General features: G+C 40.8%; 1 protein-coding gene across 7 annotated transcripts in view; it reads left to right on the top strand.

Annotated features, from left to right (window-relative positions):
* SMARCA2 (SWI/SNF related BAF chromatin remodeling complex subunit ATPase 2) overlaps positions 1–25,796 on the top strand; it is a 166,855-nt gene that overhangs the window by 106,554 nt on the left and 34,505 nt on the right. For all 7 annotated transcript variants that reach the window (XM_081282449.1, XM_081282448.1, XM_081282450.1 and 4 more), the window contains one exon: positions 2,135–2,353. In XM_081282449.1, the coding sequence (XP_081138575.1) occupies positions 2,135–2,353 (219 nt within the window). The remainder of the gene's footprint in view (positions 1–2,134; positions 2,354–25,796) is intronic.

Raw genomic sequence — 25,796 nt, 5'->3', positions numbered from 1 at the left:
CTGAGGCAGGAGGATTTTAAGTTCAAGGCCAGCCTCAGAAACTTAGTGAGACCCTTTCTTGAATTTAGAAAAAAGCAGGAGTAAGGAGAGGCTGGGGATATAACTCTCTGGTAGAATGCTCCCGTGTTCAATCCTCAGTTACCTACCCCGCCCCCCAAAAAAGTAATTTGACAGTCCAAGATATATATCTGAAACATTTTACTCTGCTTTCACAAGCTACATTCTCTACAAAGGCAAGAAATACTTTTAAAAATAATTGTACTGGTATATACAGGTTTATCATCAAGTCTTAAGACAAATATTCATGTGTAACTAAATAAGAAATTAGTCTTTTTCTTAAATGTTGACTTAAGATTTTGTACTGGTATTTTCCAAATAGAATCTCTAATTGCATCTACCTTTCCTAAAAATGAAGCAAATTATGCAATTTGCTCTGTGTGTGCGTGTGTATGTGTGTATGTATGTATGTATGTATGTATGTGTGTGTGTAGGTGCTGGGAGTAGAGAGAGCCTAGGTCCTTATACATGTTAAATAAGCACACTACATGATTTGCTTCTAGACCAGAAAATATTTGTACTCAAATATTTGTACTCTCCGTTGTGGAAAAACACATAGGTAATAGTAGCAGTATGACTAAAAATTGGAGTGGCCATATTTGGTCTTCTCAGTATAGGATATTAACAAAAGTTGTTTTTTTTTTTTTCTTATTAGTTATCTAACAACCATTAGAAGGTTGCCCCATGCAACCCCTCTTTAGATCATTCTATAAACGAAGCATCCTCCATGAGCTAATTTTGAAGGTTTGGTGGCTCCCATTTCTGATACCAAAGCATTAGAAGGCAGGATTAAGCAGAGCATTGCAATCTAAGTATAGCACATGACAGAGCAGGTTGGCCACTTTTATCTACCAATGAGACTTCACCATGTCCCCAAGCCTACCCCATTCTGGAAATATAATGATTTCCAAAAATGTTAAAGCATAGTTTAAGGAGCTTTGACCTTTAATTATAAATAGGTTCTACAGGTCACATTTGGGTTTGAGTAGTAGATACTTCATTTACATTTTATCAGTTTTAGTTTTTAAGGAAAAATCTTATATTGAATCCCTGTTTCAGTATGATAGAACCGAAGAAAGGGAAAGGTAAATAACTTAATGATTAATGGTCTCTTTGATTGTGGAAATAATATTAGCGAGTGATATATAAATATAACTAACGTATATAGTAACTCAGATGACAGTTTTATTTGCTCTTTTTTTATCAGATTGTTTAGTTCAAAGCCAAGTATGTGACAATTTATTTAAAAGTGAATTGGATTTTTAAAAAGAGCAGGAGGTGGGGATGTTGGCGTTTTGAAGGCTATAAAAGGAAGCCGTTTCACATAGAACATGGTCAGTGGAGTTGAGGTTATCTCTGAGATGTCTCTCTCTCTCTCTCTCTCTCTCTCTCTCTCTCTCTCTCTGGTATAATATTTTTATATAAGCTAAACTTTTAAAAAGTAAAAATTGAAGAGTATCCCTCTGATAGTGCCCATGGTGTAATGAAAATTCAGTGCATTCATGACAACTGACTAATCAAACCTCTTATATCCCCTCCACATGTCCAATTATGGGTGGCTATTCTGCAGTGATATCTTGGGTTACTTTTTCTCCCTGCCAATTATTTAATTAAAAGCATGAGCCCTCTCAAATAAAAGGAAATGTTCTTAATGAACTTTCTCTTTTATATGCTCAAAGAATTCTTTCAGGAAAATAATTAATTGTACAGTCAGGGCTCATATTTTTAAGATGCATCCCCTTACCTTGAATTTTCTCACAATTACTTAATGGGAAGCTTTGCACGCATGAAGACTAAGAAAAGGAATTCTTAAAGAGTATTTTTTAAATGCATAACTAAATTCAAAACATGGGTTCAGAGGAAGGGAAGGGATTTATTTGACTTGGTAAAAATTCTCCCTAGATACTGTGCTTTAGGGATGGGCAGAACAAGTCAATCAGGATAAAAGAGACTGAAAGGGACCCTGCAGCCATATACACGCCTTATGAAAGTTGTAGGTCCTGTGAAGTTTATACTTACCAAACAGAAGCCCCCAGAAGCCCCTTACCTTTGGTGACTCTTTTATTTGTATCTCCAGCGTATGGACATGGACCGGCGGAGGGAAGATGCCCGGAATCCAAAACGCAAGCCTCGCTTAATGGAGGAAGACGAGCTGCCCTCCTGGATTATTAAGGATGACGCCGAAGTAGAAAGGCTGACATGTGAAGAAGAGGAGGAGAAAATATTTGGTAGGGGGTCTCGCCAGCGTCGTGACGTGGACTACAGCGATGCCCTTACAGAGAAGCAGTGGCTCAGGGTAGGTGTGGCTTTTTTAACCTGTCCTTGGTGCTCAGAGTGTGTCTGGTGGCTTGGAGAGATCAGGAGCGCAGAGTTGGTATTCTCTGAGCAGGTGAGTTGCTGGTAAAATGAGAGGAGCTCTTGAACATAGACGGTGGATGAGCTGTGCTGGTGTAGTAGAGTCATTCTATGGTTTTGGGCAGTGCTTGGAAAAACCTGTAATGAAGCATTTTTTTTTTTTTTTTTTTTTGCTAGAGCAGAATTGGTCATTGGATGCACAGAGTTATTAGAGCTTTGAGACCCACTAATGTTTTATGACCAATTGCCTAGTCATGCCTTACTGTCTCAAACTGAGAATCAGAATGAGGAAGGGGACCTTAGAGATCTTTTTAATTGTTCCCCCTCATTTCATGGTCTTTGATCAAGGCCTACAGAGATAGTTTAGGGATAGCATTGTTTTCTGTGTTATTTCAGAGGCCCAAAGCAAATTCAGATCTGGAAGGTATCTTGGTTTGACAACAAAGCTGAAGGCCAGAGAGGTCAGCATAGAGTTGGAAATCACAGAATCAGTGGGTACTGATGGATTGCGTGCTCGATTTTGGCTTGATCTCATCTGTCTATTGCAAGTACAGACTGGAGCCTGGAACTTGGCTCACTGATGGTTCGAAATGTTATTTAGGGTTTGTTTGTATTTTTTCCCCTTTGGAAAAATGGCGATTCCTTGTTTTGATTGGGGAGTTAAATCCCTCAATTTTCCTTGGGGAGCATAGAAATATCAAAATGATCATGGGAGCCACATGTGTGAATATCGTTCAAAGCAGTTGTCTCATTTGAAGGTTTAGCTCTACTTTTAATTACTGGGAGCAGGCTTAGTACCTTGACAGAGAGAGCAACCTAGGGCATATATTCCAGACAGGGCCAGTAAATGCACGCTGGAAATAGTAAGCACAGTTGGGTAAAAACCAAATCAAATAGAAGCAGTCATTGGGAATTTATTTATTTTCTCAAAGGGGATTACAGTTTTCAAGCTTTGCAAGATGAGGATTTTAGGACCCAGAGCATAAGTTGGTAGGTGGGTAGAAAGGCAAGGAAACAATCTTGAGACTGGCTATCAGAGGCAGACAGGGCTTGGTAGCCCTTGAGATGTGATTTGTTCAGAGTGTCGTATGATGAGAGGGATGTGACCTGGATTCTGAAAAGATTGGAGTCTGTGGGATTCTGAAAAGAGACTAACAGAGGCATCACTCATGTTTATGGCTGAACAATTGCATATAAAATGTAACTCTTGTGTGATTATTTCACTATCATAGACCTTCAGATAGTCCAGTAGCTTCAGAATATGGTTCTGTGAATTTCCTTTGTTTCACTGTTGGGTTTGTACTTGTATGATGAAGATTCATTCTTCAATGTGGGGCTTTTTTTAATACTTATTTCTGAGCTCAGGAAAATTCTATTTCCTTTCTTTTATTTAAGCAGTAAATGAAGTACCTGGAATTTTGTTACAGATGAAACAACCATAATCTAAACCATTATTTTAAAATCAAATTTTTAATGTGAATAATTTCCAGATATTACAGGAAAAATAGCCCTGTTTGTTGGTCAAGAATGCAGCCCAACTTACCTCTTTCAAACATAACAAAACAAGTCTTGACAATTGCTCTTAAGAAAGATAACATTATGAATCTTAGGAAGTTTTCAAGTGCAAGTCACCTTTTTTTTTTTCTTTTTCATACAGCTTGTATTACTGATGGTAATCCTATGCCTAACTTGTCTTAGAGACCCAATGAATGCTTGTGAAAATGAAAGTATGATCTCAGCAAAATGGAAAGTGACTAACTTACCAGTAATTTGGGGGTAGAATTTCTCTTTTTAGTGTCTAGTAGACTCCCTTTTTTATCCATAATAGTCATATCTTAAAAATGAAAAACTAGTTTCTTTCATGAAACTATGCTACAGAAATTGATATTTGCAATTTTAACCCTAAGGTGCCTCACAACATATCAAGTCATCGAAGAAGGCGGAAGCTGTTCCCAGTAGAGCTTTACTGGAATATATCTTCTTATAAATGAGTCATTTGAAAACTGTCTATATTTTGTGTGAGTTGGCAACTTGCTGTTAAGCAGGATATATGATTAACACAGCACTCAGCATAGATGCCTAGTATCATTGGTTTTCTTGTTCACCAGTAGTGATCCTGTTTAATGTCAGCCTATTAAGTTTTTGTTCTAATGAAATGAAATTCCAGGGGTTCTTAAGGGCCTGGATGTGAAGAGATGTTCTCTACTGGCTGATGATTGAACACGTTGCACAAAGCCGGCCAACACAGCCTTGAAAGGGAAATTGGCAAGGACTGTCGTATAAGAAATGCTCTAACAGGGCTAAAATAATTCTTCTGTTTTCCTGGCAATGTTGCACAAAGGCTGCTTGGCTGAGGCATCAGAGATACACAGAATCCCAGAGTTGGAAAGCAGCGGAATGGTGCAGCTACCATCTCGTGCTTAAATTGCAGCCTGCGCAGTGCCCATGCCAAGAGGCTGGCCAGCCCTCAAAGGAAGCACACTACCTTTTTGTCTGCATAGTCCCTCTGGTTCAAGGTCAGCCCAGATTGTTAGTTCTTTCTCCCCTTTGGGTGGAAGCTTCTCTCCCTCTAGCTGCTTCTCACTGGCCTTGATTCTATTCCCTGGACTGAATAGAACAATATGTTGTCTGTCTTTAGCATCACAGCCCCATGGATAAAATGTTTCAGGACTTATGTTCCTTCTGGAATGAATTTCCCTACCCTCCTCTTTCTTTTGATCTTTGCTTATCCTTCAAGGCCTAACTCAACGGCCGCCTCTGATGTGGTGCCTTTACAGGTAAATGCTAGCTTTCCTTTCTACTGTGCACTCACACTCCTTTGCTTGTCCTATCACGGTTCAGTTCCAATTTCCTAGTATTCCTGGTCATTGCCAACCTGCCTGATTTCTTTATTAGTTGGTCAGCTGGATCTATATGTTGTTAGAATTTGGAGTTTTCATGTGCAAATAATAAGTGCTCATTGATCACTACATTGAAATAGCTCTGGATCGATATGTAAGAATGTAGATGATGTATAAGAATATGATGTTCACTACTTGGGCTACAACGGATACACCTATATAGGGACCTATCAAAAAAAAATCAAAGTTTATTTTTCACTCAGATTAAAGTTCTTGGTAAGTATTCCTGGTTGGTTAGGCACTTTTTCTCTAGCGGGTCATTCAGGGATGCAGGCTGATATAGCTTCTGCCAGCTTGGTCATTCTGTCTTCATGAATGGAAATGGTGAAAACAGCATGGCACCCTCAATGTGGAGCTCTGGTGGGTTGTGCCTAAATGGTTGCACATCATGTCTGCCCACATTTCCACTGTGAACTTGGTCAGGTGGCCAGTCCAGTTGCAAAAGACACTAGGAAATGTGGTCTGGCTCCAAGTCCAAGAAGGCAAGATTCTGGTCTTGCCTCAGTCTCTGCCTTAGCACATGTATGGCAAATTTAAGTGATCCTTCTGTTTACTTTAAAAATGTGTTATAGTTTCATTATGAACAGGTTTTACCCTATAATCATAGTATGCTAAAAATTTCTGCCATGTCCTAGAGAGAGTCTATTTAGGTGGAGGACTTTAAAGAATATTTTTTCTGCATTCATAATGTTTTAAACAATTCAGTTTTTTTTAAAAGAGAATATTTTAAGTTGCTTTGAAATCCCTGTTTTTATTGAAACTTTAATTTCTTGGGTGGTAGCCAATTTGGGGGGCTAGGTAGTTCAGTATTCACTTACTCAGTGGGCTGTTTCCTGGGAGCTCCCATCCTAATTTCCTTCCCCAAATGGCATCTGGATAAAGGCAGAAGCTGGGTTTCAACATGTCCTTGGGGATGGTGACCTGGTTCTCTTCCCATCCTGTGGTTCCGACAGGTCTCTCTACAGGACTGCTGTCCCAGGAGGGCTTGACATGTGACTTGGCCACAGTCTCCAGCCAGAAGCTATCCCACATTCGGACATCTCATTAAGACCCCTGGCCTCATTGGTCATGTAATACTGTCATCTCTTTTGTGTCCTGTTTGGGGATCTGCAAACTCTTGACTGCTTCCTCCACACTGGGCTAGAACATGTGGGATGCAGTGGAGCTGGCCTTTTCCTCACCTGTGGTTAAGTCACTGCCAGGGTTTATCTAGCCCAAAGCTTCTAGAATCTGGTCATTGAAGCAATACAACATGTCTTATGTTTACAGATTTTGTAAAAGTTTGAGACCATATGAACACCCTTGAGGGATCATTCCAGAGCCTTGGAAAAAGCTTGTGAGAGGCCTGAAACTCAAACTTTTTGTTAACTTCCTGCTAAATCCACCTGTGAGCAATTGTAGTGCCTCATTTTCATGCTCCTCACTCTACCCTCCCCACCATCTCAGATTGGACCTTGAAGGACATTTTTTCATTCAACCTCAACTGTAGTCCCATAGTGGCACTCACTACTAAGCACAGACCCCACAAGATAAAGGGCACTGTCCTCAACAAGACTGCCCTGACTTCAGACACTAGCCACACTTTGGGGATCCCCTGGCCTCGAATACATCTGACTGGCTATAAATGCAGGGGTTCTCATGAATCCTTTAGATTCCATAATTTGCTAAAATGATTCATAAAGCTTAGGAAAATGCTTCTCACAGCCACAGTTTCATTATAAAGCATATGAATCAAGCAAAGCAGTCAAATGAAGAGAGGCAGAAGGCAAGGCCTACGAGTGAATCCCAGCTCCCCTGGCCTCTGTGCATAGAATCCAGGCACATCACTCTCATAGTGTATTCTCTTTACCAGGAAGTCCACTGAGCTTCAGTGTCCAGAGTTTTTATTGGGACTTGATTATGTAGGCATGCTAGATTAAATCATTGGTCACATGCGTGAACTTGGTCTCCAGCTTCCCTGGAAATCATGCTGGTGGAGAGTCCCAAACCTCTAATCACTTAATTGGTCATTCTGGTGATCAGTCCCAATGGGAAGCCACTTGGAGGGTGGTCCAACAAGAGTCATTTCATTCACATAGCAAAGATATTCCTGTCACTCAGAAATTCCAAGATTGTAGAAAGTCCATGCTGGGAATCCAGGAAAAGACCAGACAAATTCATTATTGTGCAGTAGGTCACTGTCTTCAGGACTGACCTTTGTACCTCTCTGCCTCTTTGCTCCTTTTCTCTCCATGGAAGAAGGCTGTTTCTCTTGCTTTGCTGTCACAAAGCAGCTTCCTGTATACTGTGTGTCTTGGGCATAGTGTTCTGTAATTGTGGCTTCTAGTGCCTTTCTGAAGATCCCTGTCCACCAGACTTGGATCTTGATTGCCAAGGGCCTGTGGAACTGAGGGAACTCTTTGGATAGAACACAATACATTTGCTTCTTGGTGAGTACAAAGCACTGAGATGCACAACCAGGAGATGACTGAGTGTGAAGAGATTTATGACTTGCAAAAGTAAGGAGAGCCCTGGAGTTAATTTGCAAAGTAGTTTTCTCCTTGAACAAAGAAGGCAGGACTTTTACTGGAGAATTGTTCGTATGGGAAAGGCTCATCATCACATGTAGAGGTAGGCACATCCCTTAGTGTGCTCAGTTCTAGATCATAACCATGTGTTAAAAAAGAAAGATGGCAAGTGCATTCCTGAGCGTACTCAATTTTGGTCACATTCCCATGTTTAAAAGAGAAGATGGTGGGCTCAGGTGAATTAGAATTTAGAATTATAAAGAGCGAAGTAGGGCTGGGGATATAGTTCAGTCAGTAGAGTGCTAAAGTCCTGGGTTCAATCCCTGGCACCACATTAAAAAAAAAAGAGCAAAGTTTTCTCCATTTACCTAAAAACAATGAGCCACAATGACTTGGTAATTTAGGGCTGGTTTCTTTTAAGTTTCTTCAAAGAGCCTTAAACAAAATAAGAAAAACAACTTTGAAGGTGCCTTCCTAGTCTTTTAAAAGGGCAGCAGCATTTCCCCCTGTAAGTATAGGAGTCTGCGCCTAGAAGTGCTTGCTTCCCTGCCCAGCACCTAACGTCTTCTGTGGGTAGAGACTGGTTGAGATTGCAATGGGACTGTGGTCTCCTGATACTATTTTGGAAATCAAAGATGTTACTTGTCTTTGCATACCCACTGTGTCCTGACCCTCTTCAAAGCGACAGGTGTCTTCTGAGCAGGGGATGGCCCACCTAGAAGGTGTGGCACATTAATGTGATTTTTAAACTATTCTGCTCATTCCTGTTTGTAACTTTGCCATAGTGTGGTGTGCGCATATTACATATTACACTTCTATGTATTTGAGGACATGTGATAATTGACTTGTCTTAATAATTTCTGGGAAGAGTATCACTGTTCTTTTTGTGTGAGAGCAAGCATCCAGCTACCAAAAAGGCAGACTTCTGATGAGCCTGGTGGGCCAGGCTTTTTCAATTTAATTTGAGCCTCACCATGCGCTGGCTGTGATATTTCTGGCATTTTAAGGTGGCCATCATTCTTGAGGGTAGGGGCTTTGTAAAATTGGAGTGACTTCGAGTTAGAAAGTGGGGTGGAAGGTAATTTCTGGAATGCCTTGATTTATCATCTTTCCTGCTCCTTTGGTCCCTCTGCCAACTTCAGAATCCTTCCCTTCCTTAAAACACTTAGTGATAACCCTGAATTTATTTAATTGCTGAGTGAGTGATTTTTGCCCCACAGCACTTGAAGATAATTGGAATGCAATCTAGATTATGTGCTCTGTATAATATGTAATTGCCAGCCGGGTGGAGAGAACTGATTTTGGAGAGTATGCCTTTGTCACACAGTGCATCTGATATCTTAAAACTGATTTACAGTCCCTCTTATTTGCTGGTGTATCTTGTTACCTTTTTTAGGGCCTCATCTGTCTTCTGTGGGATCTTCGTGGATGTGAGTGTGTGGACCCTGATTTTTGCTATATTGCATAGGCTTCTGGCATTTAGGAAAGAACATCTTCTTGTTTTGAAACACCTTGTGTATTTAGGCCTCAATAAATACTTTGTGACTGATGGATCTGGGGCCCACTTCCCCAGATCTTTAAATCTGGTGATAGCTACAGCTAGTTCCAGCAGCCATAGAGGAACCTTGAGGGAAAGAAGAGACGGGACACCCTTTTCCTTGATTGATGTCACCAGATGTGAGCTCGAGTTTCCTGTGATTTATGTGCCTGAGTGAGCTCCCCATAATCATATCTGCTGCCCAGTGAAAAGATTTGGGTGTTTCTTCTTCCTAAAGCTTAAAGTATGAGAATACAAAATAAAATAGTATTGAAATATATAGTAGAAGGCGTTCTTGGTAATAGAATATGGCTCCTTTCTGCTTACTTTGGTGTCTTAAAAAGCTAGATAGTTAGTGCCTGTGTGCACATAGAATTATGAACCCCTTTAGGTGAGCTTGTATCATAGACAACCAAAGTGTTAAATTGACATAGGAAAAGGCAGACAAGTTCTTGGAGACTTAATCACAAAGAACAGGAAAAAGTATGAGGAGAGGTTAAAGAAATTGGGGTTTCAAACAAAATATTTGAAATTCTGCTGAAACACCCTGTGAGAAATAAAAAATTTCCCCACATGTATGAACAGGTAGACTGTGGATTTTTCTCTGTCTAGGAATCTTTGAAATCCTGACTCTGCTATTTGGGCTGGATTAAGTGTGATCCAACCTGAAATCAGAGATGGGCTGAAATCTCTCTGCTGGGTTTCAGCATGGAGCATTAGTTATTCTGGAGATGCACTTTTTTTTTTCTAAAAATACTTTATTTTACACTGGCAAGGTTTTTTGGCTCCTGTATCTAAAACATAATGCACGTAATACTTTTAATATTTTCCTGCTTTTGTTTTGTCACTTTAAATAATCTGTCCTTGAATTTTGTTATAAGGTATAAAACTTCCTAGAATAGACTTTTCTTTTCCTTTTTTTTTTAATCAAGTGGCATTTTAGCTTTAAAAATTGGGTCATCAGATTTACTGGGGCAAAATTTTCTTGCAAGCTGCATTTCCGTCTTTATACACAAGGGAGAGCTAAGGCCCTAGAAAATAGATTTGGGTTTTGCCGAATTCCAGATTCTTCAGTACTTCAGGATGGAAGTAGGGAACTTATTAATGGTGCTAAGAGTTGCGAATTGTTTGGGGAACTATTTGACAGTAGTAAAAAAAGAAATTAATAACTTTCTACAGTTTTTATTTTATTTTCATATCCGTTGACTAGACTGTTTTAACAGCAGCTGGACCTTAGCATGTTCCCTTTGTCAGCGTTCAGTAGGGTAAATCCAACAGAAGAAACAGTCCTCAGAGGGCCAACTAAATAAATATTAAAGGTTGAGAAGGAGAGAGGCTTATTTTGATCTTTTTTTTTTTTTTTAACCTAATGCCTGGAATTTCTGATCTTGTTTTTTTTCCTTCAAAATCAGGATTCACCTCAGAAATCAAACTCAGTCATTGAAATCATCACAGAAATTTAAATCTGGTTTACAGATACAAAGGAGGCCCAACAAGTTCACATGATCTTTAGATCAAGCAAATTTTCTTTATTTATGCAGACAAATAAATTAAGATTTGGTTTTCTGCACTTTTTCACCTTATTGGGGAGGGTGTGAATCAATAAGGCGACACGAAGTCATCATCCATGGGTGGAGTACGCTATAGGAAGGTAGAGCAGGTGACTTCACTGTCCCTGTCTAGGAGAGTATCAGAAAAGGAACTGTCACTTCTGATGGCTGTCTGTCTGAAGAGCTGAGGGTATTGAATTGAGAGCATAGCCTTGGAATCTGATGAACCAAGGAAAAATGTAATTCCAACTGACCTCGTTAGCACTGGACTCTTGAGTGCCCTGATCCCTTCTCCTAGCTTTGTTGCCCTCTTCTGTACATGTTCAAATGTGAGTATAGGTTGTACATAGCATCTGGCATATAAAAAGGTCCCAAAATACATATATTAGCTATGAAGAAAAATATTATTTCAAAGAAAAACCTAATAGATAGTAGGAGAAAAAGAAAAAAAAACTGTTATGTCTTGAAGGCAAGGATTGAGGTGACTGGATAAAGGTTAAAATGGGGGATAAAGAAACCCCTTTTACTGGAATTAAAAGTAGATACCATGAACTGGGTGCACACTTGTAATCCCAGTGACTCAGGAGGATCATAAGTTCAAGGCCCACCTCAGCAATTTAGAGAGACCCTGACTCAAAAATATAAAAATAGAAACAACTGGGGATATACCTCAGTGGTAAAGTACTCCTGGGCTTAATCCTCAGTACCTCCTTACATACACATGTACACACACCACGATGATATGTTATGGGACTTGGCCACAGGCTTATCCACCTCAAGCAAGTTAAGCTATACATACTCATCTGTTAACCATCTTTTCTCTGGTTTTGTACCAAACTGCATGCCAACCTATACTCTCTCAGCCGTTAACCATCTTTTTCTCTGTTTTTCTACTTGAGCCTCCATGCCTGCAGGAAGAATATGGGGAAAGAACATGGGGGTTAGCTACCAGGAACTTGGAGTATGGATCTTGGACAGTTCTGTTGATTGTTGTAGACTGAATGTGTATATCCCCCCACAATCTCTTTGTTGAAATCCTAACCCCAGTGTGATGGTCTTAGGAGGTGGGGCCTTTGGAAGGCTTTTATAGGTCACAGGAGTTAAGCCCGCATAAATAGGACTAGTGCCATTACAAAAGGGACACCAGAGAGCTCTCTAGTCATCTTCTGCCATGTAAGGATACAAGAAATCAGCCACTTACAAGCCAAAAGAGGATCCTCACAGAACTTGACCATCCTGCACTCTGTTCTATGACTTCTAGCCTCCAGAACTGTGAGAGACAAATTTATGTTTATAAGCTCTGAGTTCTCCAGAGAAACAGAATCAATCGGATATGCGGAGATATTTAAGAGAAGATTGGGACTTATGATAGAGCACTCACCTAGAGTGTGTGAGACCCTGGGTTTGCTCCTGATCTGGTTTAGATATGAGGTGTTCCCAAAAGTCCATGTGTGAGACAATGCAAGATGGAGCAGAAGTAAGATAACTAGATTATGAGAGCTGAAACTCAGTCAGTGGATGAATCCACTGGGATTAACTGGGTAACCGAAGGCCGACAGGGTATAGCTGGAGGACATCAGTCACTGGGGGTATGCCTTGGGGTTTATATTTTGTCCTTGGTGAACAGAGCTCTCTGCTTCCTGTGCACCCATATCCTGAGCTGTTTTCCTCTGTCAAGCCTTTCTGCCATGCTGTTCTGACTCACTTGGGCCCAGAGTTATGGAGTTGGCTATCTATGGACTGAGAACTTGTAAGCCCCAAATAAACTTTTCTTCCACTAATCCCCCCCCAACAACTAATTGTTCTTGTCAGGTCTTTTGATTGCAACCATGAAAAAACTGACTAAAACAGATCCCCAGTACAGGGGGGAAAAATTGATTACTGGAATCAGCCCATGCAACTGTGGAGGTTAAGAAGTCTCCCACGAGATGCCATCTTGAAAGCTTGAGACCCAGGAAAGTTAGTTATGTCATTTAGTCCAAATTTGAAGTCCTGAGAACCACGTTAGGGGTCACTGCATTCCAAAGGCCTGAGAACCAGGAGCCCTGGCATCCAAGGGCAGAAGAAGATGGATGTCATAGATCATGAAGAGCGAAAGAATGCACCCTTCGTCTGCCTTTTTGTTCTGTTCTGGCTCAATGGATTGGATGATCTCTACCCACATTGGTGAGGGCAGACCTTTTCTACTCAGTCTACTGATTCAAATACTCATCTCTTCTAGAAACGCCCTCACAGACAACCAAAAATAATGTGTGAGGAGCTATCTGGGCATCCCTTAGCCAACTCAAATTGACACATAAAATAACCATCACATCAGTACTTTTTTATAGCAGCCCAAACTGTCTAAGACATGGGTAATTTGCATAATCTTTGATTTGTGGAGGACCTTCCACAAATCTAAAGAAACCTCTAAAAAGCATAAAACTGTTTTTGCTTTTACTTTGTACTGTGGTTTTATTTAATTTACATTTATTTATTTATTTATTTTGTTATTTTGTGATTGGGAATTGAACCCAGAGGTGCTTTACCACTGAGCCACATCCCCAGCCATTTTTATTTCTTATTTTGAGTCAAGGTCACACTAAGTTCCTGAGGCTGGCTTTGAACTTGCAATCCTCCTCCTCAACCTCCTGAGTTGCTGGGTTTACAGATATGCACCACTGTGTCCTGCTTTTCTGTGATTTTTTTTAATAAAATGGTCATCTCCTGCCTTCTTACATCTAAGGGCGTACATGGAAACTGTGTAAAAGCAAATTCAGTTCAATGTTCATGTATTGATTATCGATTACATTGAGCCATACACTATGCTTAGACAGCAAAGTGGTGTTGTTAAGGCATTATTCCTCAGAGTCATGGCTGCTTGTCTTATTAGTGCAATTAAGAGCCAGACTTGAGAGTTGCTATTAGAGATAATATTGCACAGTTAGCCACCTTGAAGAGCTTGTCAAGAGCAGGTCTCCAAGTATACAGAGATGGGAATTAAGAGATGAAAACAGATTGTGAGATGCTCTAACTCATAGGGATTTTCACTGTTCAAGAAATCAAGAGTTCAAACAGCATGTATTCTACTTAATGCTAGACTTTCTGTGACAAGTGTCCCTTCCCATCCTCAGACTTCTAGAGGAGGAAGGAACTGAATCTTCCTTGGCCAAACCATGTAGCCTGTGGACATTGAAGGCAGGGGTTTCATCTTCTTGTTGCTGCCAGGACACTTGAGCTTTCCATCAGCCATACCTGTGTTTGTGCAGTTTCTAATAACCCAGCAAGGCTCCCAGGGAAAAAGAAGTACAGCTTGGCACATTCATTCATCAACAAAGGAAAAAGAGATGCAGGGTTAGGTGCCAAGGTAATAAGGATCTGGAGCATGCGATGCTTGCAGATTCCTAAAGTTGTACAGGGTAGATGTCCTCTTTGTTCCCAACAGCTCAGTTGGCTTCCAGGGGAGTCAGAAGGAACTTTCTAGAACAAATATCAGCTCTGATCACCACCCCTGTTTAAACTTCCCAGTGGCCTCTCATTATAAGTTTAGTGGAATCCAAACCCTTGAACAGAGTTTTGAGGCTACAGTCATCTCCTCCCCTTGCTCTCTGGGTACTGCGCCACATGACTGTCTTTCTGGTCCTTTGCACTCTCAAAGCCTGTCTCTTAGATCTTCACTTTTTCTTCTTGTTCAAATGAACTCTTTGCAAGGGATCCTTCCTGACTACCTTGCTGAACTATCCAGCACCTGTCAATAACTGCCACTTAATATGCATTAATTTTTCCTGAGTGATTGCCACTATACAGGGAATCTTGTCCTTTTCCACTGGCATTAAGCTCCAGGAAGGCCAAGGCCTTGCCCATCCTCTCCACTGCTGTGTCCCAGTACCTGGAGCAGCTGTGTCCTCAGAGTGAGCTCTCAATAAATACATGTGAATAAGCCAAAGCACTGGGCGGAAATGAGGGCTACAGAAGATTTGGTGGCAGTCCGTATCTTTTTTGGCAAAGTCAATAAAATCACGTGTTTTATTTTTAGTAATATGGGTCAAGGTAGCAATTGTTGGCCTTCTATTAGATTCCAGCGATCTGCATCTTCACGGAAAGATTTCTTAAAAGAATTTGGAAGGCGGGCTGTTTTGACATGAAAGTGCTTTTGAGCTTTTCAAGAATGTGAAGGTTCTGTTCTAATTTCAGAACACATTGATGGAGATTATTTAAATTTGAATAAAAAAGCACAACCATTGCTTCAACCCAGCTATTCCTCAGAAATCCTCATGGATTTTATAGCAGCTGTCTTCTAGCTTCTTTTTCAGCAAAAACTAGATTAATAGAGCTCATTTAACTCAATGTTAAAAGACATAAAATACTAAATGTATTGGGTTTTTGTTTTTTAGTTTTGTACAGAGTCCCCCATATAAGCATGCTGATTTAAAGTGTAATGTCACACGGCCTTTTAGATACTTTCTTATTTTCTATTAAAGAATGAATTATCAGAATCATGAAAAATTGTGGATGGGACCATGACATTTTGCTTTAGGCAAAGCTGGATTCTTGGGTGGCCACTCCTTCTGAAATATAATATTAAAGGTTACTGCTCATAGTCTATCAAAGAAAGCACATTCCTTACAAGCATGATGCTATTTGTGTTTTTTTTTTTTAAAGAATATCTTTCCCTTGGACCTTGTAGAAACCATTTTAAATTATATCATCTTCAAAAGTGGAGCCTTATAAAGATTGCCAGTGGTTCTGCTCTGTTCTTGTACCGCTGCCTCTGATAATTTAGTAGAAGGGAAGTGGATCAAGTATCAGGATATCAGGGTCTCTGGTTACAGATCTGTTACAGCTTTGCTATGTGACCTCTTGGATAAGTCATTACACCTCCCGGGCCCTCAGTTTCCATGTCTGTAGATTAAAGTGTAAAACAAGGAGGAGAGCAAGCCCTTTTCTCCTGCCCTGTCATTCTGCAGCTTTGCTTTTGATGATACTAGAAAGAATAGTGTGGGTTTGCCTCTATCCACCTCCAGTTCTGTGAGACTCAGTTATCAGAAAGTAGAACTCAGACTCTTTTGTGTTCTCAGTCAGACTTTTTCTTGATAACACAGTCTTGGCAAAGGGTTCTCTGACAGGTTCGTGGACTCGGTATGTAATCCAGGTTGCAGATTTCAGGGTCCCATCTGGTTGTCTGTAGCATTTGAAGAGTCAAGATGAAGAGTCAAGACTGATGGGCCGTGATGGATGCCATGCCAGCGTGCTAGAGAGATGGAGCTGGTGATGGGCAGCCCAACAAGGTGGTTGGGGGCTTCAGCTCTTCTGCATAAACCAAAACCTAGAACTGCCTAGCACCCTGTCATCAAGAAGCATTCCAGTTGGTCCTTTTTTAAAAATCCTTTGCACACTACCTAGCAGAGTATATGACAGCTGCAAAATGGATCCAAGTAGTTCATTGAAAGAATCATTTTTCCCCAAAATCATCAAGACCAAATCCATTTGTATTCCTTTTAACTTAAAAAAAAAATCAGCACATTAATGTCAAGGTAAAATCATCCTTTTGCATCTGTGGGGTCCACATCCATGCTTTCAGTCAACTACAGATGGAAAATACTGGGGGTAAAAATTGTACATACTAAACATATTTGTATTTTTCTCATATCATTATTCCCTAAACAGTATATATAATAGTCATTTACATAGCATGCACATAGTATTAGGTATTATAAATAATCCAGAGGTGATTTAAAGAATACGGGAGGATTGTGTAGGTTATATGCATATACTATACTGTTTTATATAAGGGAGTGAGCTTTTGTGGGTTTTGGTATCCACGGGGGCTCCTGGAGCCAATACCACCTCATGCCAGGCGGATGTCCCACAGTATGTCATTGGAAGGCATGGAGAAGGATATTTGATGAAATTCAACAGACCACACTATCAACATTCCTGGAGAATCACTGACATAATTAATAAACCTAGTTTCAGGGTCCACTGGTAAATATTTTGTTACCATTTTATCTGGTTACATGAATTTGATGATTTGACTATTTTGTGTCTCTACGTTTCTAAAGTCATTATCCAAAATACCTAGAGTTTTGTTTTTCTTTTAAATAAGAAATTTAAAGGTTTTTTTTTTTGAGACATTTTCCTGTCATAAAAACCTAGTGAAAGATACAGGATAGTGAAGGAAACAAAATAGAATCACCTATAATCTTACTGACCTTCCCGTAACAAGATTGGAGAAGGAGCCAAAAACTAACCAACAGAGGTTATTTTGGTGCCATTACCTTCTGAGGTATTTTTAACCTGTTGAGAGGCTCAGCTCTTTTGTAGTAGTTTCAGCAAATCCCACCCGCTGATGTCTATCAAGCCTCAGCCTGTCTGTCCTCGTGGTTGGTGGTATTTGCATGTCCTTCCATGCTGCCTGGAGAACAAACACCCTGTTTTACAGGGCACCTGGTGCCAGAGCACTGCCTTTTTGTTTTGAAGGCCATGAAAGGATTTGTGGGGGCATGCCCTCCCACACTGGCATAGAGATTGTCTTCCTTTCCCTTAACAGAACTTGGCTGTTTGTGTGCTCCCCCGCCCGCCTCCCTCCCTCCCTCCCTCTCTCTCTCTCTCTCTCTCTCTCTCTCTCTCTCTCTCTCTCTCTCTCTCTCGACTTTTCACCTCTCTTGTGTTAGATAGTTGCTGCTTTTTCACTTCCAGAAAATTGGCAAACAGCATTCCTATCCCCTCTCCAGGGTTAAATTCCTAGCCAGAATTCATTACCAAAATTCATTCTTAGCAAGCACTCTGCCACTAAGCTGTAAGTGCCACGAGCCCCTTTTCTTGGGCCTTATCAGGCTGTCTCTCAGTACTTGTGTTCTTTCCTCCTTTCTCTATATCAGGTCCGACTAGGATAGATGCTATACATCAATGATTCCCTTAAGGACTTGGAATAGATATTATTGTCCCCATTTTACAGACGAGGGAATTAAGCCTGACAGGCATGGAATATGGTTTGGGGATTTAGCATTTAGTTCACAACAGTGCATTTGTTTAGCAAAAGTCGAATGTTGAGGTTATTGCCTTTTACATTTTGATAATGTACATCTGTGCAAGTCTGTGGAACTGTGGAGTTTGGTAAAAGACAAGTAAATCCCATCTCAGTTTATAGCCCCTCTGCTCACCAAGCCAAGGGGTTCCTGGTTTGTGAATCCCATCTGCTTCTTGAACAGGTTGGGGAGCTGCAGCCAGATAGAGAACAGGTGGTCTTGATGACCTGGGAGGTCTCTTGCTAGAGAGCTTCAAGACAGGCACCTGGAGGTGATATAAGACCTAACCCTGAGGGCAGTTCAGCCCCTCCTGCAGAGGGGCTCCTTTGTGAATTTCCTTGGGCCCAGTAGCACATTGTGGGCTTTTACTACAGGTCAGTTTCTCCACCCTGGTTTGGAGGGAAGCTGGGCCCTTATCTGCCCTCCTTTTCACCTGGCTCTGTCTCAGAGCTTGCTCTGCCTTTGATCTCGCTTCAGGGCTCAGTGGTGACATTGGATGCTCCTTTTTTGCCTGTAGGGTTGAACATCTTTTTTAAGCCATTTAACTCTCAAAACTAAAGCAAGACGTAAGATTGTATAGTGTTACCAGTTAAAATAAAGGCAGTTTTCAAGAAGTGAGCTGGAGCAGCATAAACTAAAAACAGGCCTTCATCTTGCTCCATTTATCTGGCTTATTTTAATTCACAGTATAATTGTGGAGCCTTCCTTTGAATAGTAATCACTTAAGCCAGGTGTTAGGATGTGCTTCCTTGGTAAGCCCTGTCATTTTGAGAAAGCAGAGGAGTAAACAACAAAGATTTGATTTTACTTCAGCAAGATTTTTGGGTCCCACCAGTGAACAAAACATCAATCTCTGTACCATTGGAAGCTTTTTTAAAATGACTTTTCAAGAAATTTCCGAAAGAGATTTCAGGTTGATAGGAGACTCAGACCCATTTTCAAACAAAACAAACTTACAACAAGCAGAATTAAACCAACTGAATGAAAGTCCAGGAAGAGGACAGACCAGGTAGGATATTAAAATAAATGGTATTTTAGCCCTTTCTTAAAAGATGAACATGATTTGGATAAGCAATGGGGATTAGGAGAATTCCAGGCTAAAAGAAGCACACAGAGGCTTGGAAATGTGTGAGGACTCTTCCATGCTGTGACTCTGTGTGTGGACACATAGTTATTATACAGATAGAAACAGGGAGGAAGAACTAGAGGGGGCTAGACCCTGAAGCCTACTCATGACCAAGGTATCTGGACTTTGTTTAGGTCTATACCAAAAATTCAGAGCCCAACATATTTAAAATAGGAGAATGAATGGACAAATGGATCTGTCCATCCTTCTAAACAAAAGGTAACCATTTGCACTGTAAAGGATGAATTGAAAACCCCCAAGGGATGCCATTAATTTTACTTTGTGAGAGAGACCTGTCCCAGAGCAAGGAGATCTGGAGGGAAAAGACTGTGAAGTACTTTTGAGGTAAACTACAGGATGGCTGATAGCACGGTGGAGTGTGATAAGGGAAATTGGTGGTTGTAAGGGTCTCCAGCCTAGAAAATTGGGAGGAAATGATGCTACCCTTAGATGAGACAAAAGGATCCATAATGAAGAATATTTTCTCAGTTGATGGAAAAAATGATAACCTTGATTTGGAATATTCAGTAGGAGAGGGGAAATCCTGATTCTCCAAAGAGAAGTACAATATGGAGAGAGAGAGAGTTTTTGAAGCCGGGATCTCTGTGGGAGAGTTTATACTCAGGGGAGAGATTGGGATCATCTCAGGTAATTCCCATCAGTAGTTTGGGGCTGCTAAGAAGACATTCACCATATTGAACCATGCATGGATCTATGTCCAGATATAGAAATATCCAAGTGTGCATAGAGAAGTCCCCAGCCAGGAGTGCCAGGATTGACAGCCTTCCTAGGAATGCCTTGTAGCCCTTCTGGAAGGTCAGTTGTGAAATGCTGCAGCAGTGAGTCCTCCCAGGGTCCAGCAGAGGCTCCTTGTTACTGCTAAGAGCATCAACCTCATTCAAATGTCTTCTGTGGACTCAGAAGGGGACTGTGAGACCTTTGCCTGCTTGTTTACAATGCATGAGAATGAAAAATGGGGGTGTGGGATGGAGAAGTTCGGGAATGTGCAATTAAGGAGAGAGAAATGTTCAGGTGAGAGGGGAGAATGATCACAAAAGAGGTTAGATGAAGTAGGGAAACACAATAGTAGCAAAATAGGAAAGTGATTTTTAAGGAACAACAGAGGAGAAAGTAAATAAAATAGGGTTTAGATGGGACTAAGATACAGGAATCTGGAGGCTTTTGGTAACTTGAACAAATGAGTGCTCTTGTGGGTGCTCAAGAATTGTACTGTGTGGCCAGAAAGTAGAATCATCCTTGGAGGTGATTTGTAACTGGACAGCAGAGGGAAAGCAAGAAAGGGTGATGCAGGGAAAAGACAGTTTGATGCTAGAGTTTGACTAATCACATAGAAATATCTAGAACCAATACACTTGAATCCATGCTCAGTGATCAGTAAATAGATACAGCAGTTTTCCCAGGGAGCCCTGTGTAAAAGTTGCATTTGTTTTCAACTGTATTTATAGTATCTAATCTCCTATCCCCGTGTCTCTGCTGGGTGCTGCTGTAGGGGGGCTGAGAAAAAAAAAGGAAGGCCTCTGTCAGAAAATTGTCAAAATGATCTGGTGCACCTGGGGAGGATTCTAAGGTGTTGGGAGAGGGGGTGGAGGTGGGGAATGGGAGCTGATCTTGAAGCATGTATAGGACGTGCACAGGTTCAGAGGTTGGGAAGGACGTTCAGGTGAGAGGGGAGAATGATCACAAAAGAGGGGATGAACATGGCTTATGGTGGGGCATTGCACAATTGCACGTGTGTTCCTGTTCCTTGCAGAGTATTCACACAACCAACATCTTAGTCTGGGCCGCTGTAACAAAATACCTTAGACTGGGTAACGTGTGTGTGTGTGTGTGTGTGTGTGTGTGTGTGTGTGTGTGTGTGTGTGTCTCTGTTGCTGGGGATTCAACCCAGAGTCTTGTGCATGCAAAGCAAGCACTCTACCAGTTGAGCTGTATCCCCAGCCCCTAGACTGGGTAACCTGTAAATGATAGAAATGTATTTCTCATAGTTCTGGGGGCTGGAATTCCAGATCAAGCCACCAGCAGGTCTGGTGTCTGGTAATGCCACATGTTCATATGGAGCTCCTTGCTCTGCCCTCTCATGGTAGGGGCGAGGGAGCCTTCTGGAGCCTATTTTATAAAGACACCGATCACACTCATGAAATCTCTGTCCTGGTGATCTAATCACCTCCCATGTGTCCCATCTTCTAACACTGCTACCTTAGGGTTAGGGTTTCAACCTGGAATTCTGAGGTTCCACACATCCGACCCTAGCAGTGGGCTAATGGCAAATCATACTGGGTAAGACCAGGTCCCGGCAATCTCTAGATTTCAGACAGTCAGACAGACTTGGAATCAAAGTACTGTGGAAAACAGGAATTTGGATAGGGCAGTAACCTGAAGTAGGAAGTAGTTAAGATCTGACTAATAGAACGTTAGAAAAATACAGAATCAAGCTAATATAAAGGAGGAAATGGACCAGGAGCCAAAGAGCAAAGTTGACCTTCCTTGTGACCTTCACCATTCCAAAAAATACAACTAAAGCCTTAACTGTCACTTAGGATCTCCAGTTTGGGTGTTTTTAGAGTTGATGAGAATTTGATACTAACAAAGCACGCTGAGTGCAGACTCTTCCCAAATTATAGCAGCTCAGCTCTTGCCAGACTCAACAGTGCTGTTGGAGTTTTTTGTTTTTTTTTTTTAAAGAAACATACCTTTGGGCTGGGGATGTGGCTCAAGCGGTAGCCCGCTTGCCTGGCATGGCTGGCATGCGTGTGGCCCGGGTTCGATCCTCAGCACCACATACAAACAAAGACGTTGTGTCCACCGAAAGCTAAAAAATAAATATTAAAAATAAATTCTCTCTCTCTCTCTTCTCTCTCTTAAAAAAAAAAAAAAGAAACATAACTTTTTGGAGTGTTTTTGGCTTGTTTGTTTGTTTTTAGTAGTAGATGTTGAACCCAAGAATTCACACGTACTGGACAAGCAGTGTATCCCTGAGCTATATCCCCAGTCCTTTTATTTTTAATTTTAAGTCAAGATCTTGCTGGTATCAAACTTGGAATCCTCCTGTCTCAGCCTCCTGAGTGGCTGGGATTACAGGTGTGTGCTACCATGCTTCAGCTTTTTTAGTCTTCGTACTAACTGCTTGTAGAAATGAGAGCCTTCTCTCTTCTCACAATTATATTTCATTGTGATATTTGATTAAAATATGTAGTTGCACATGCATCAACTCATTTGGGAACAAAAATACCTGTTGGTATTTGAATCAAGCCATAAAAAGCATAAAGGCCCAGACAAGGCAGGTATTTGTCAGAGGTAGGGTCCTCAGGGGAGATCAATGATGGAGCCTCTTGACTTCCTTCAGATTTAGTAACAAGTGTACAGTCTTTAAAATTCTTTCTAGTTATTCCTTTTCTGCAATGCATTTTAGGGGTTGTTTTCTACATATGTTTGCAACTGCCAGTTAGCCAGTTCCTATGCTCATCTATTTGTGCAAATCATTGGCTGGGCTTCAATGAACTCTGTCTCTTTTCATCAATTCTCTGCCACTCCATCCTTCTCAACTTTAGCCGTGGATTCCCAGCAAAACTATTAGTCCTGACTTAAGATACAAAAAAGCTACGGAAGCCTTGTGAAGCCAGAATAGAACCGTGTTTATTAGTAAAACAAGGTCATATTTAAATCTGCTGTAATTTCTTGTTTTTTTTAAAGATTCACTTTAAAATTTATTGCATAGTTAAGTTTTGTTTGCCGTGTGCATATAGCTCTTAGCTAAGTAAGTCTCAGTTTTGTTTTGAAATTTTAGCTTTGTTAAGTAGAGTAGGAAGGATAATCATATTTGACAATCTTAAACATATTTAGAACTGCATGCAAACTAGACAAGAAATTTATTGTACATTTTAAAGTTGTATTCTCATCTTCAACTGGAGTTAGCACTCTACTACTGACACCCTAGTGACATAGGAGTATGTATATATGTACATACATGCATATATATATTTATATATCTGTATGTATTCTTGTATCTGCACATAGCTGAGCTAAATATGTATTTGGGTGCAATTTGAGCTTCCATGGGTCCAGCTACTCTCTTGTTCCTTCATGTAGTGTATTTGATACCTGCCCCTGTTGTCCTCTGTTTATTCATGCATTCTACCTATGATATCTTTAGCCTAGATGCTCATGACCTTTATTGTGCTTCAACTCCCACACAATCCAGGCATATTTTTTTCACACCTATAGTTCAGATCCCTAAGTGAAGTGAACGGACTGGCTCAGCCAATCATTCTCTGTTTATGGAGTGACCTCCTGCTAGGCCCCACACAAGTCTAGAGTCAGGTCACTCTGAGAGCACGCAGCCATTCTCACAGAACAGGGAGAAGTCGCCTGATTTAGAACATGGCTGCCCAGGCAGCAGGTGTTGTGGGTAGAGCAGTTTCCCTTGCATTATAGGATGGCATGAAAAACAAAGTCTGCTGTCACTTATTCAGAGAGGTGCATACCTGCATCTAGGCAGCTTGCTTTACACCATTCCACTACTACAAATTTCCATTACTGTGACATAAACACCAGTTCTCTAACAAGTTTTAATTACCATATGTATTGTTAGTTAGAGTTGCCATGACAGAATGCCACAGACTGGTGGCTTAGGCAGTAGGAATTTATTTTCCAACAGATCTGGAGGCTGAAAGTCTTGAGATCAGGGTGTCAGCAGAAATGGTTTTCTCTGGGGCCTATCTCCTTTGCTTGCAGTATAGCCTCCTTTAAACATGGTCAATATTCCATGTGCCCTTGAATCCTATTCTCCTTTTCTTAGAAGATCAACAGTCATGGCAGCTCATTTTATACCTTAATTTCCCTTGCTGGAAATACAGTCACATTATGAGTTGATAGGGGTTGGAACCTCAACATAATATTTTGGAGGGACACAATTTAGCACATAACAACATGGTATAGCAATTATGATTCATTTTACATAGAATCTAGGCTTTACTGCTAGTTCTTCAGTTCACAAATCACTATAAAACAGGTGCATATTATGGCCAGTGACCAGTCACTTCACTTCTTTCAAAATGTGCCAGTAATTAATCTGAACATCTGTTAGTCTAGCCACAGACAGCAAAGTGTGTAGTTGTGTTGCCTCCTTGTCTTCCAGTGACAAACCTAAGGGACATCTTAAAAAATAGCTTATCAGGAGAGGGAATTGGCCACCAAAGGTGGAAGTGCACTAATGAAACAAGAAGCAATAGTGCAGGACAGGACAAACAGTTGGTTTTATTATGACATTTGAAAATGGCTGCAGCAAAGTAAAGACAACACAGGACCTGGGCCTGAGTGGAGCTTCGATACAGAGCACCTGGAAAAAGTCTGCTGAATGTCAAAAACAAGGTAAAGTCAACTCAGGGTATTTTAGATTAAATTTGACTAGGAACAGAAAGCCACTTATGGTTGAAATTGAGTATTTACTTCTACTTTAGATTGAAGACCATATTAATATAATCCCAGTGAGTGTAGGTAGAATTCAGGCAAAAGTGTGGAAGTTAGTTGCCTTTTTTAAAGAAAATGATAATTACACGGAGACTATAGAGGAATTTTTTACTACCTGTAAAGACTCTCCTCTTTATTTCAGTGTCAACATGAAAGGGTTACTGTTAGACTCTCTGGTGACACCACTAGTTCAAGCAAGGATGCCTCTGTGAAATCTGCACCCAGAGTCTGAGGATTAGTGCAGGCAGGTTTATGATGATCATCCAGTTTTTAAGGCTGATGAAATAGATCTTTTGAAAGCAACCTGTTGAGAACTTATGTGAAGGAAGAAGATGTAAGATTGCAAAGTGGCCATAAGGGGAAGACTAGATATTTAGCCAGGGATTTTGGCGGAAAAAGTTTAAGATGTCCCAAAGGAAGTGGCACTGGCCAAAAGTTCCTTCACATTAAAGGAACTGTGAGATATTTCATAGCATTGAAAGGGCAAAGGATGAAATACTGGAAGTCGATGTAAACTTGGAAGTATGGCAGTTTGCCAAGGCATAGAAAAGATTTGCTTCGTGTCATAAGTTATTTGAAGAGGAGGAGGCAAAAGCTATCCAAAATGCTCTCAATCATTTTTTTACACAGATATAAAACATTTTACCATTCAGCGTTTGATACATTAAATTAGTGTACTAAGTAAATGTTCGTTTTTCCCTATACAGGTGTAACCGACAATAAGTCAGTGTTTAATATTTTGACATAAGTTGTTTAAAGGTCGTGAAACAATCATAATTTCCCTATTGATTATTAAAATGGCTTTAGACAGTATCAGCTTGCTTGGTTGTTTTTATGGTGCCACACTCCATGCAAAGTAAGGATTGTGCATGGGTGTGCACACATGTGATCTTTGCCAGGAGTCTTTCTGGGATGGACCATGTTGTTTTTACTTGCAGTATTCACCTGAACCTAGCAAAATATACCTTAGCCTTTGACTGATGAAAAACAAAACTGTTGTGTGCTGTAAAGTAAAACAGCCACCTGGTTAAGGGTGTGGTTTATGCAGCCCAACTCCCAGAGTTCAAATGCCAAGTCAGCTACTTTTGTATGTTCTGTAGCAAGATGGTGCACTGCTGTGTGCCTCGGTTTCCTCCTCTGTGAAGGGAGATTAATTGTGCCTACTTCATAGAATTGCTGTGAGGACAAAAAGAGTACAAGAGCATAAAGCCCTGCATTCCTGGCAAACAATATGTTTTAACCACTGGTGCTGATGGCAGTGGTGGTCGCA

The sequence above is a fragment of the Spermophilus citellus genome, assembly GCF_964194105.1.
Source record: "Spermophilus citellus genome assembly, chromosome: 2".
NCBI classification, from domain to species: domain Eukaryota; kingdom Metazoa; phylum Chordata; class Mammalia; order Rodentia; family Sciuridae; genus Spermophilus; species Spermophilus citellus.
This window is presented reverse-complemented; position numbering and strand designations above follow the sequence as displayed.